This window comes from Poecile atricapillus, chromosome 7 (genome assembly GCF_030490865.1).
Source record: "Poecile atricapillus isolate bPoeAtr1 chromosome 7, bPoeAtr1.hap1, whole genome shotgun sequence".
Taxonomy (NCBI): Eukaryota; Metazoa; Chordata; class Aves; order Passeriformes; family Paridae; genus Poecile; species Poecile atricapillus.
The window spans coordinates 7,098,639-7,111,971 of record NC_081255.1 but is presented as its reverse complement, the minus strand read 5'-3'; the positions used below and the strand labels follow the sequence as shown (position 1 = coordinate 7,111,971).

Sequence of the window (13,333 nt, the reverse complement as noted above, 5' to 3'; positions counted from 1 at the left end):
AGAATCCCACAATGGTTTGGACTGAAAGGGACCTTAAAGATAATTTTGTTCCACCCCCTGCCATGGTCAGGTACACCTTTGACTATCCCACGTTGCTCCAAGCCCTGTCTGATCTGCCCTTGGATGCTTTGAGGGAAGTGGCAGCCACAGCTTCTCTGGGCACCCTGTGCCAGGGTCACACCACCCTCCCAGGGAACAATTTCTTCTGAATAGGGAACCTAAACCTGCCCTCTTTCATTTTAAACCAAAACCCCTAACCCTATCACTACACGTCCTCACTAAAGCCCCATATTTTGAGAAGGATCTTCCATACCAAATGCACAGATTACAATGACCAACTCATTCCCCATAAGGCACAAAGAAAGAGAATGATTGGTCTCTAAAACATGAGCTTCTTTAAGAAGCTATTTCAGTAATTTTTTTTCTGTCACCTTCTCTGTAGGAAATATTTTTTAACTTCATTTGAACAAGCGGTCCTGTAACTTGTAAAAAGCTCTCTCACCCACAGAAGACCAGATGTCGAGCTTCAGCTTTCCTCAGAGTAAGAACAAAACCACTCACAGGACAGTTGGTTTCGATGCTAACATGTCAAGAGTTTCATGCATTAGCCTATTGTTTACATAAACAGCTTCCTTTAAACAAGTGATGTTTTACAGGATTATGAAGTATTTATTTCAGAAGAGTCTAAAGAGTCTCTTGGGTAACTAACACAGAGAAAGCATCACCACAGAAAGCATAAGGCTAAATGATAATACAAGTTAATTAATTAAAGCAAGCAATCAAGTAACTCTATAGCAAAGTAATGGGATAAATAAGTGCACAGAGATCATCTTGCACATGTTTACTTCTAAAATGCCATTGCTTTGAGTCCTAAATCACATACTGTTAACACTGCAAATCTGCACCATTCATTATTTGGAAAAAAACCAAAGGCCTAAAACCCAAATACTTTCCTCTGGGTTTGTTATTTTAAGGAAAAAAGGGTCAATGTGCCTAGGAAGCGCTCGTTTTGTAAGCACGCAGGCGATCTTCATCTCGCGCCAAATTCCATTACGGGCAGCATTTGTGGAAATGCAAACCAGGAAGCTTTGCCAGAAGAAAATTTTACCATGGCAGAAGTTACCCTCTCACTACAGGCCCCCAATGTGTCAGGAAGAGTTAAAGCTCCTGTTTCTAGTGTCAGATAAGCTTAGCAGGAACTGAACCACTGGCTGCACTTCCCCTTTCTGTACCCTCTGGCAGCTGCGATTTAAGCCTGTCTTTAAGAAGAACACAGAATTTTGAGAAGAGTCTAACACATTTTCTTTCATACTTCCCAAGCCTGGCCTTGCTGACCCCTCAAGGGGATTGGCAAGGACCAGTCTGGGTCCTTCCTGGGCTGTGGGGCAGGTGCTGCCACCCTGCAGACAGTCCTGGGCTGGAAGCATCCCTCCCCATGGGGTCTCACAGCCCAAGTTTCTCTTTCTAGAGACTCCACAGCTGGAACACAGAGCTTTGACAAAGACTCCAAATCCGCCTGCTCCAGACACAGCTTCTCCTTTGGAAAGCAAAGGCTGTTTTTCCTTCTCCAGCCACCTCTTTTTGACCCTGTCTGGCCTGTTATCAAAGGAAAAGCTTCTCCCACCAAAACCCCAGAGCTTTACTTCACTGGGAGCTCTTTTTCCTAATCTCCACACTTCCACTCTTTGGCTGCCTCTAAGAAAGCTGCATCTCTTCAAACCCCTCTCTCCCTGCTAAGAAAACACAGGAGACAAGATGTCTCCAGGACACGATTAGCCTCTCCTCAGATAATTCCCATGCAATAACTTCTCATGATCAAGGTAATCACAGATAATATTCCTGCATGCACCAGCTGTCAGACTCCTCTGCTTGAGCAGCGTAAAGTACAACATCCCGACAGTCCCACAGATACCAACCACAAAAAATGGCAAAAAGCAACCTGGAACATAACACCCTGCCAGTTCCTTGCCATGATTTCATGAGTCAGAAAATAGCCCTTACAAATAGAAACATCCTCCTTTATCCCGCTGAATGTGAATTTTTGGATTCTGACAAAGTGATCCGGGGATTAAATACATGAAAATCACCAGTCAACAGTGAAATGACTGCAACTGCTTGCATAGAGACACTGTCCGTTAAGTGGAATTAAAATCAGATAAATATAATTTTATTGGCTTTGCATATTATGGCTAATTATCTTGTGTTGTGTTCATAAATATTCAGCTGCATAGTATTAGCCTATAGCCCACATTAAACGTTACAGTGCCTGGGATGAAGCAGGCAGAAGGAAGTAGTGGGGAGGGATGTTTAAGTGATACTTAAAGCTGTCAAATGCCAGAAATGTTCCCTGTGCATCCCCAGACCGCTGTAATTTCCAAATATTCCATGTTAACACAACATCTACGATCATGAGACCACAGTACAGTTTAAAAAAGAGAGAGAAATCGGGCAGCAATGTGTTATTTTCATATTTATAACTACACAAAACTACAGTTTAATGCAACGAGGGATTTTGTACAAGCAGCTATCTTGAATCTGCTCTGATAATTAAAGGTGAAGGAGTTTGAACATTACACCTTTCAACAACAACATCAGGTTTCACAGCACAAAGCATTTGCACAGCACTTAAAGGAGCACATGAATAAGCTCAATTGTGTAAAACTTCCCAAATAAAAAACCCACCAAAAATAAACTACTTAAGAGCAAAAGAGATTTGGGAGTGGAGACACATGAGTCAGTAGAAGGGCTTCTAAAATGAGCAAGTGGTTTTAAAAGCATGAATACAGAAAAGCTGCTCCAATGAGTAATAAATACTAAATTCCTACTCTGGAAGAAACAGCTTTGTATTTTGGAAATTGCTGAAAGAAACTGAACAGGGAACTGCCTTAGTTTTGAGTTATAAATGGGAAAATACAAATATCTAGGTAAGTTTATATGGAAATATGTAAGAAATGTAATAAACCTACAGCGTAAAGATCTTAAAAACAGCATAAAGTTCAAATTACTTTAGTGAATTGTAAAAAAAAACCCAAACAATTTTGGAAAAGCAAGGATATAAACTATTCTCTCACTCAAGGCACAAAAAATCCCCTATAAAATGAATGAAAGCTTGAAATGAAAATTAAAAGACTGAAGAAACATATCTTTATCCAGGTGATGAAAGAGAAGGAAGGAATTCTGAAGAATTGTCTTTATAAAAACATTAACAAGAGCACGATTGTGAAAACTAAACACACACTAAATAAAAGAAACCAGTGTTTACTCTCACCCCCTCAAACCAAAACAGAGATACCCAGGGAAGATATAGGTAAGGCATTCTACCAAAGGATTATTTTGTCATCAGTCTACAATTAAATGCACATCACCCTGAGATCCAGATAAGCAACAGTGAAATAAATGTTATCTGAGAACTGTCTCACAAATCCATTTTCAAGAGTGTGAAAGGGTCACTGGTAATACTCAGAAATAATAAGAACAGGGGCAGCTGCTCACCCACAACCCTGGGATCCAAGGCATTGTCTGCATCCATATCACGGTATGTTCTCAACAATGAGTTTATCAGAATCACACTTCTCCTTCCTCAAGCTAACATATTTACTAGAAATGAATATGTTCTTAGATTTCTTAAGTAGTAAATAAGTAAACAAATAAATAAATGTTAGTAGTGAGTGTAAGATCTTTTACCTTCAGGCTTTGCACATGCCAGTGGAAATGCTGGTTCCGAATGGCTGGCTCTAGGAGTGGTTAGAAATCAGCAGATATGCACCAAAATCACTTCATTCCCATCCAAACCCAGCCCAGGCTGCTCCTGGGAAGACCCACGCAGCACACCAGGAAAGAGCTCTGCTATTCCTGCTGATTGTCCACTCCATCTGTGCCCTTCCTCCCCAAAGCCACGCTGCAGTGGGATGCAGAAAGCCTGCCACGCACTTTGGGGAGGCTCTGCATCCTGCCAAGGCTCTGGCAGAGCCGAAGGATGCGGCTCTCCTGGGGTTCAGCATCCTTTCATCGCCTAAGAGGGTGAGTGAGCCCATCCAGAAGGGATTTCCACAGCCAAGAACTGATGAAACAGTGTCTGAACATGCTTCCTAGACTGTGAGACCAAGTGGAAAATATTTATCCAGATCTTGTTTCTTCTTTTCTTTATAAATCCCACTTCCCTCTTCAAGCTGCCATAAAAACAACTGGTCCTCTTTTGGGAGTTCAGCTTTTCCTGAAGAAGGGAACCATTCTGCCATTCTGGCGCAGAGATGAAGCAAAACACAAGAGGCCAGGCAAGCATTAGAAGGAAGACAGACTTTTAAAAAAGCTGATAATCTCCAAGTACTTCAGAGAAAAGTGGAAATACTTTTAACTGAGTGAGGGTGTGGAAATAGAGGACTTGGCTCTGGGGACAGAAGACAGAACGTGCACCCCTGGGTTCTCCTGGTTCAAGTCCAAAGAGTGCCTCTCCCACTGTGTATTTCACAACACAGAAAAGGTCTCTTGGGTTTCAGTCATTGTGACAAGAATTTCTGTCCAAACAGCCATTTCCTGGGGGACTTTTGATCAAGCTTTTCTGTGTAAAGCTGTTTGCATTCTTTGGAGAAACCCCATGTCTCTCACCATCCTGTGGTTAGTGTGAGTGCCTGAGCACTTTTACCACAGATCTCAGCTGTGTGGGGATTACCAAGTTCTGCTTCTCGAGGAGAGGAAAACATCCATTTTCTTGGATTTTTCCTTGAACAATAAACAGGACTATAGGCATGGAAAGACACCCTCTGTCCATCCAAGCACCAAAACAGTCAGTGGAAAATTCAGTGACCCCCCCACAGAATTAAACTCGTGTTGTTTTTGGAAGAACACAAGATTTGATCCACTCTGAGCATCTAGACTGTGGTTGAAGAACATGACAGATGCGTATTTCTCTCACCCGTTTTATCTTCAAGTCACTTCCCTCAGACCTCAGTGCTAAAACCCAGGAGTTCATAAGTTTCACCACAGTTTTAGCAGGTCTCAGCCTGCAGTCATGCACAGGGCAGGAGCCTCTGCCCAGCAGCTCCAGCTGATTACAGCACAGGCAGCACTTCTTTAAGGACAAATAAAACCAGTGGTTGTCCTCTGACTGTATATCCCACACAGCTGCACCACTTACAGGGTGAATTAGTCCTGTTATCCACCGTCATCCACTTGAGGGATCAGAGATTGAAAGTGATGGCAAAAGGGTGAAAAGAAACCCCATGGAGGCATTTTTCCATCCCACCAAAAGCTCTGGTTTCCTGTGAAGTGGCCCAAGCAGGACCTGGCTGTTGCAAAATGATTTTATGGGTGACTACATCAACCTTATTTCCCCAAACACCTTCTCAGCTACAATTTCCTCCCTCGAGAGAGTCTGACTTTTAATCTAGAGACCCATTGTTCTTCTCTCAGTTCCTGAATTGTGACTACCTTTGCAAAACCAGTTTTGGCAGGCTCAGACAGAGGTTTGGCCCACCCAGAAAAGAGCCAAAAGGCTCCATCACTGTCCCTGACATAACTGACATGAAGTATTTACCAAGTGGTGCCTTCTCACAAATAATGCTTTTCTTTTGTTTACTTTATATAATACTGAAAAGTACCCCAATAACACAGAGACTGGCAATACTTGTGAATTATGAGAGAATCATTTGGTATCAAAGAGCACCAAGGAAAGAAGGATGCTCAGCCCTTCAGATACTGTGGCATTTTGATCCAAAATGCTCATATCACAAAGAAAACCTTCCCAGAAGGTCTCAACAACAGTGAGAGCCTGGAGTAGAAACCTTTGTTCCTAATCTGGATAAATAGAGAGGAGAGGAAAAATCCAACCAACTCCTTAATGAGAAGACTTCAACAGAAAAGAAAAAGAAAAGTAATTCTGTTACTTTCTTTTTCCCCACCATGTGTTCCACACAATTTATTAAGCCAAATTAAAGCCATCAAGCCAAATTTATATTGAAAAAGGTCTTGGAGAAATGAATCAAAGACTGTAAATCAATAGACTTAAACAGAAATAGTTTAAGTCTATTCTTAGTTATTTCTTAAGTCTTCTTAGTTATTTCTTCTTTTTGGTCATTGGTTTTTGTTTTAAAGCAACATGACAGCTTCCAATAGCAAACACAAGCCTGTCAGGGACATTCCACTGGGACTGAAAGACTGAACACCCTTGCAGACATAGTATATTCTTCTTTCACTACTACTACTGAATTTTTTTGAATACTGATGACTTGTCCAGCAGCCTCAGCTGTATCCAGATGTTATCAGGTTTTTAATATGATAATCTGGAGGACTCTAGAAAGTGCTGAGGTTTTGGGGAGAAGGAAAGTTTATTTTTGGTTTTATTACAAATTTAAACTTTGTGGATTTTTTCCCAGGCATCATCAGTTACTGGGTTCAAGCTGGGTAGCCCACTAGAAAGTTTCAGAAAAGCCTGAGAAAAAAGGCAAATTTATCTCCTTTTCTCCCCTGCTCTTTTTTCCCACCCTGCCTGCCTTAAGAGTGTTGTTATCAGCAGGGTGGATTTAAATGAAATCTCAGGCTGGCATCTTGCTGACCTCAATCTCAGCTGGTTAAACCCTTGCAACACAGCCGTCCTTGGCATCACCAGAGAGCAGCCACCAATCCAGCTGCTTGATTACGAAATGCAGAATCTGGTATGAGGAACTAGATCCATTCCACTGTCTGGAACTCTGTGTAAAAGACAGCTTAATTTCTCTCTCACCCTGGTACTTCCCTGACAGGAGCAGGCTTGAGATCTCAGTCAGGGCAGCACAACAGCACAGAGGATACTGTGCCTGCAGGACTGCTTATACCACACACTTGAGAAGGAAATGCAACTGCTAACACCAGGTGATGCTTGCTTTAAAGGGACCTCCAAGTTTTAAAGCACACACCAAAACATCTCATACCACTTCCTTATCAGGAAAGGACCCTTTTTTTCAGTTGCTTTTTGAAAATTAAGACAGAACATTGGTGTCATATTAATAAAGACAAGTTACAAATCTGTTTAAACAACTATCGTGTGCCTCGCTGCACTCACCTGTTACACAAACAGAAGTAGAACGAAACAAAAATGAGTTCATTACCTGTACTCCAAACAATTTGATCGTCCTCTGTCCTCCCTTCAGCTACAGACTCACTGACAGGGTCCCCTTTCCGACTCATTATCTTTGAGAAGCCGCTTGAGAGAGAGGAGAAGATGCCGCGGATGAAGTAGCCCTGCTGCTCGGCGTCCAGCGAGCGCACGGCTTGCAGGCACGGCCGGCCATTCCCGCTCCCGGCCTGCGCCACGGGCTCGGACAGAGAGCGCTTGAAGGGAACCCGGAATGGGCGAGTCCTGGTGGGCAAGAATGTCCCAGGTGGGGCTTCGTGGAGATTGTCAGCACTGGTAGCATCCATGCTTGCAGAACTTCTGGCAAGCCTTGGGTCATTGCATTCCCCTTTCAAACTGGAGGAGCCCTCTCTTTTGCTTGCCCTCCAGGGAGGCCAAGGATGTCTTTGCCACCTGTACGCTCCAAGATGTTTCTCTGAGTCAAAACTCATCTGTTTATTCAACTTCTTGCTTTTCATTTGGTGGTACCAATGATAGTCCTTCAAGGCAGCTGTGCCAGCATCTTGTTCAGACAAAGATCTTCTGAAGGTCCTAGGAGAAAGACTGTGATGCTTTTTGAAAGTGCTCATTTCTGGATTCCGGTGCTTCACCTACATTCCTTGTTGCTTAGTAGTCACGTAGCTGTAGTTCCTCACTCACCATTTCACATCCCTGGTTACTTTGCACATGGCTGTGAACTGCAAAACAGCCGAGGTTCTTCCTGAAGAACTTGAGCACCAATCCCAGAACCAGGTATTCCTACATCTCCACCACAAGGACGTTCCCTCACCTGTAGCACACCAATTTCCAGCAGCACATGAAGCCTTGCTGAGCTCACTATCGCTTCCTGGGCTGTCACATTTCTGCACCAAGCTCTCAGGAAATGACTAAAAGAGCCACAGTGCTGCTCTGTGCCGATCACACTTCACTTTTTTCAGTCTACATTAAAGATTTGGTTAAAGAAGAAAAAAAGGAATGCGAAAGTACTTTGCTCTAGAGACACAGCAACATCTCAGAAAAGCATTGAAAAACTGCAGTACTCAACTGAGTCATGCACGTGCTCTTCAGTTAAGTAGCAAAATAGATTACTAGGTATAGTTAAATATGAAGTTTCTATTTGCCACAGGCATGTTGTATCATTTAAGAGTACCTCAGAGATGCCTTTTAGAGAAAGGTAATACAGGCAGATTCATCAGAATCCAGTGCTGGAAGCACGAGACAGGAAAGCAAAGAGGAGGAATGGAGGAAGGAGAACAAACCCTGCAACTCAATGCAGTGAGAGTGTAAATACACTGAAGGGAAATAAGTAAAGAGGAGGAGAGAAGGGACCGAGAAGGTGGGTGGGACTTCACCAAACACAGACCAAAGGGAAGGGTTTGAGGCATGGCAAACAGAACAGGGCAGCAGGAAGATACTCCTTTTTCTCCTCCCCCTTTCTTCCCTTTTTAAACAGCAGAATAGGGATTATTTTTTATAAATCTAGTTGCAATAAATGAGATGGAAAAAATAGTCCTATCTGTTTAACCAAGAGGAAAAAACCCTCTTGCCTCCACTACAATTTAAGAAACAGCTGACCGCTCTAAAATCTCATAAAGAAAATATCCGCTGGTGAACGAAGAGCACGCTTGCCAAGTTTTAGAGCAGAACACTTAAATCTCAAGTCTACTCAAATCCCTGAAAATAGGGGGTTTATAATGGAAATGCTGACACACCCTTGGCAATAAAGTAACAATGAAAACTACTCCTCTGGTTAAATAAAATGATAATCTGGTCTGGCAGACCAATAAAGCTTAACTGACCCACTGTGGGATCCTGCCTTTAAGCTAGGCTGCATTCATCAGCCAAAGCACATTCCTGACAGCTGCAGATGCAAAAACTTCCTTACTTACGTGTATATATGGGAAAGGGTATCACTGCTCCCTAGAACAGAGCAGGAGTTGCCCTAAAACCTCCTTCAAATCAAAAAATAATTTCACTACTCAGTAGCAAGTTAGACTTTCCAATTATAAATGACAAGCAACTATCTAAAAATGACCATGTTTAAGAAGCCACAACAAATAACCCCAGAAACAGAAACAGATCAGACACCGCAATGCAATTTTTTCACCAAATCATGATGCTGCCTCTTGTGCTTTGTCAACATCACTCTGCTCAGAACATAAGTCTGGAATGACAAAATGTACTTATACCACAACTCTGCTACAATTTCCATCCAGAGCAATGAAGTTTCAAAGAAGTACAAGCAGTGAGCACAGAGATACTGCTACTCCCATGAAAACGATACAGACTCCACCAGAAAAATGTTAGCTGGCTTTTCTCTTCTGCTTCTTGATCCCAGGGGTTGCTGATCACCTCTGGTTGCAGCCCATCTGACTCACATAGGTTCTTTAAAGTAACTCCTGACTTGACCCTCATCTATTGCTGGTAGCTGTTCTTCTCCTTGATCCTTTTCACCAAGCACAGAAGCCCAGGTGTCCACTTTTCTCAAGACTGAGGCAAACACAGAAGCACTGGGAACCCCAGTTTGAACTGGGTCTGCTGTTACTGGGTCCCCTTCCAGCAATGGGTCCTCCTCCTCCTCCTCTTTGTTGAGCCTTTTGCTGCTAATGTGGCAGCAGTGCTCTGACCAAATGCTCTGAATTAGGCAGGCTGGTAAAGCAGGCTTTAGGGAACTTCAGGAGTAGGAATAAATCTGATGGGTGATGATGTGCTTGGCTCCAGTGGCACAAGCCATAATCAGCAGGGAAAGCTGAGAATGTGAGGCAGGCTTTTGGTCAGCTCTGCAAGCTGTGTTTGCACAAGTTTCTGCTAACACATTGACATCTCCTTTTGTGTTGGGAGCACAGAAGGGCAGGAGAGGACAGAAAACACAGATAGACGGTGCAGGAGCCGCAGCACTCCTTGCTTGCTGTGGATTTCTAGTGTGCTTTGTAACTCCTGCAGATCTGTGCCAGGCTGGGCACCCACACAGACCACGCTTTTGAAACAGCCCTTGGAGAGCCCTTACCTGCCCTGTAAGGTGCTTGGTACCCTGAGGAATGACTCAGCTCGGGTAATACGACCCCAGTTAAATCCCAAGGCAGGATTTAGCACAACAGCACTTTGGACAGGACAGAACTTTAGGTAAGACACCAGTCTGCATGAGGACAGAGAGGATCACCAGGATTATCCCCCTCCTTTTTCATCACCATCCTGTGGTGATGATGCTGATTCCATACCTGACTGTATGGAAAGATCCCTCCATCCCCTCCCAAATACAGCTGGTGTTGCACTGATCACAGACTCACACAGACCACCCATTTCAGCAAGGGAACACACAGAAAGATTAACCACGTCTCAAGTTACAGCACCAAGCAACGTGCAAAACCATTTATGGGTTAACTGCTACTCAAAACTATTTTTATTGGTGTGGCCAGGGGTTGGACCACAGCTCTCTACAGACCTAACAATACAGAGAAAAACTTCAATAAGCACTCTACGTGAAGCCCAAGAACATCAAAGTCACAGTTTAGTTTAAGTTTGAAAAATATTGAGAAGGCTTTTTACTTTTTTTTTTACTTCTGATTTCACTTTTTTATTTCATGTTACCACTGCTCAGAAGAACACATTTTGTGATCAAAGGAAAGTTACCCTTGGCCTAGCTGAGGTTTCACAGTGTACTCTGCAGAGGGTAAAAGGGTCTTTCTCAAAGTGCTTCTAAAAAGGCAGCCAAGGTTTACATGTTTATTAACATAAAAACACTGATAGACAAGTTTGCTTAGTCTACCAACAAGACCATTCTTTTAAACAGCTAACTCAAAAATTTCAGCCTGGGTTTCGAATCAAACTGATCTCTCCCTTCCTTACACATCATCATCAGCAGCAACAATGATGTTCAAAAAACCCCGTTGTCTACACTAATTCAGTGCCACTGAGTTAAAATTGGCCTCAAGTGGCTCCAGCATTTCTTCTGTCCAGAGAGCATGCAGGCAAGTAATCCAGAGAGCAGAACTTTCTCCTTGATCCACAGTCCTGTTACTCAGGCTCCACTCCAGTCCTCCCAGAGCAGCACTTTATCCTGGGAAGCATTTGACAGTCTCAGTATCACAAAGAAATCAGCTTACGGCAGCGACTGCCACTGTAGCAGTGATGTGAGATCCCCAGCCCTGCTGAGCCACCCACACAGCTGTCAGCAGGTAAAATAATGTCAGGGGAAGAAATGAGTTTGTCAATTAAGTTGAGAAAATCTGAAATATATTCACTCTTGTTTTTAATACCAACTGCCTACAAACGTGATCCTCCACTAGCAAATTTTCCTCAGTTCTTTTTTTTTTTTTTTTTGGTAGTGTTTGCAGTTCATTGTGCCAAATCATTCATTTAGCTTTTCAGAAAATTACTATTTTCTTCCTAACAATCCAGTCACTTCATCATCACATTTGACATGTTTAACAGCATTATATTTCACTACTCCTAGATATTTAAGTAATTTATGCACAAAATGGAGATTTGCTATGTTGGAATGTATCTGTATTTCAGCTTTTAGACTGTATTGGGAAAACAATCTTTCTTAACTTCATAACATTTCACAGAAAATATACACAAGCAGCCTTATGAAGAGCATATGAAGATAAATTTTTGCCAAGGGCCTCCTGTGTGGGAATTCTGCTCTCGACCATTCAGCTCTCCAGAAAAAATACCCAGCTCTGCTGCATGGAGCTTCAGCAATTTCTCAGAGTATGTTGTTTAATAAATACTACCAGCCAATTAAATCAGTAAAAAAGCAATACCACACAAAAGCCCAAGTGCACCATTGCCAAGCAGCTGGAAGAAGGACAACCTGGCTCTGGTGCTACAAATGAATGTTTAATGCCTGTTTGCTCTCTGCAAGCTGTCTAGTGCTTGAGTAAAGGCACTACAATGTGTAAAATTTGAATTCATAGCTTATATTGTAAAAAAAGGATGAACTGCAATCTCCTATGACCTAACTGCTCCATTCTAAATTAGTTTTGGACCAAACAAACTTACCAGCTTTCTCATTTTTTACCAAGACATGGAGGGAAAAAGGGGAAAGAAGAGAGTTAAAAGATAAAAAAACCCAAAAAACCCAAAATGCCACATAACCACCAACACCCATGATAAACCCTGAACATTTATTCACCACACTTGGTTTCAACCAAGTCCTCTCTTTTAATTGAGAAAAGCAGCAGGCTAAGCAAATACCACTTCTGAAAAGATCCCAGCTTAAGTCCCCAACAACCAGCCATCAAATCAGCTTTAACCTGTAGAAAAGTAAATCAAATTGCACCCTTTATCCTCCCTAGAGAAACCAGAAGGAATATAGAGGGTCAAGGATCTTGGATTTAGCAGTCTAGCTCCCCTTAGCTCTTTTCCCATTTAAAACTAGCCCAATGCTCAGTGCATTGGAACAATTTGTGGAGGAGTAATCAATATATAAAGCAGGAACGAACACAAAAGTTTTCCAATTGACCCAACCTGACATGTAGTTAAATAGCACAGAAGATGAAAGATTTTTCCTTCCCTTTAAATTAGAGACTTTTCAAAATATTAAGTTTTGTTTATGCAAGGCTAAGTAATTAATGACCTAACATCCCCTTCCCATCTCCTATCACCAAGATCCATCTGTTTCCCCCTGCAACATTTCCTGCAGGTGGATATGACTTTTCCTCAGCTCAGCGCAGACCAGTGCACCTGACTTACTCGACCTCTTAACATTTAGTGTTAATTAATGTTTAGAAGTTACACAGAGGACAAATGAAACAGCACCTTAGGAATTGTCACATTTGTGGTTAGAGTGACTGGAAGAGTGAGGCTTGGAATTGGTGTGGCTGGAAGACAGAGATACCTTACTGAGCCCAAACCAGAGCTCCTGAGAGCAAAGCTGCCTTGTGTGCTTGGAGCTGGCCAAGCCTTCCAGTGACCACACTGCAAGCTCACCTGTCCCACATAAATCAAGATATGCTGTTTCCACTATCACTGTGCTGAGGCTGAAGTGCCTCTGAACAAGCTAAATGGTAATATCAGAGCATTTAAATGCCACAGAGCATCTCATTTTCCTCACCTAAATTTGGGTGCCAAGGCAGGTTGCACCGGCCGTCCCTGCCCCATGATTCCAAGCCCAACCTGTCACCACAGCTACAGCAAGCCAGCCTGACTCAGCTCTGCTTTTTCCATGGTCTGGTTTCTGAAGGCAGGAACTGAAAACTCTCCAGGATGCACAGGAGTTTCCACCTGAATATGAGGAAGAAC

General features: G+C 42.7%; 1 protein-coding gene across 9 annotated transcripts in view; it reads right to left on the bottom strand.

The window, feature by feature from the left end:
- The window catches only part of RASAL2 (RAS protein activator like 2), a 160,728-nt gene that overhangs the window by 95,762 nt on the left and 51,633 nt on the right, over positions 1–13,333 (bottom strand). For 3 of the 9 annotated variants that reach the window (XM_058842373.1, XM_058842372.1, XM_058842374.1), the window contains exon 2: positions 7,083–7,785. The exons of the other annotated variants lie outside the window; for them this stretch is intronic. In XM_058842373.1, coding sequence (XP_058698356.1) covers positions 7,083–7,677 — 595 coding nt within the window. In that variant the 5' untranslated portion in view covers positions 7,678–7,785. The remainder of the gene's footprint in view (positions 1–7,082; positions 7,786–13,333) is intronic. 9 annotated transcript variants of the gene reach the window in all.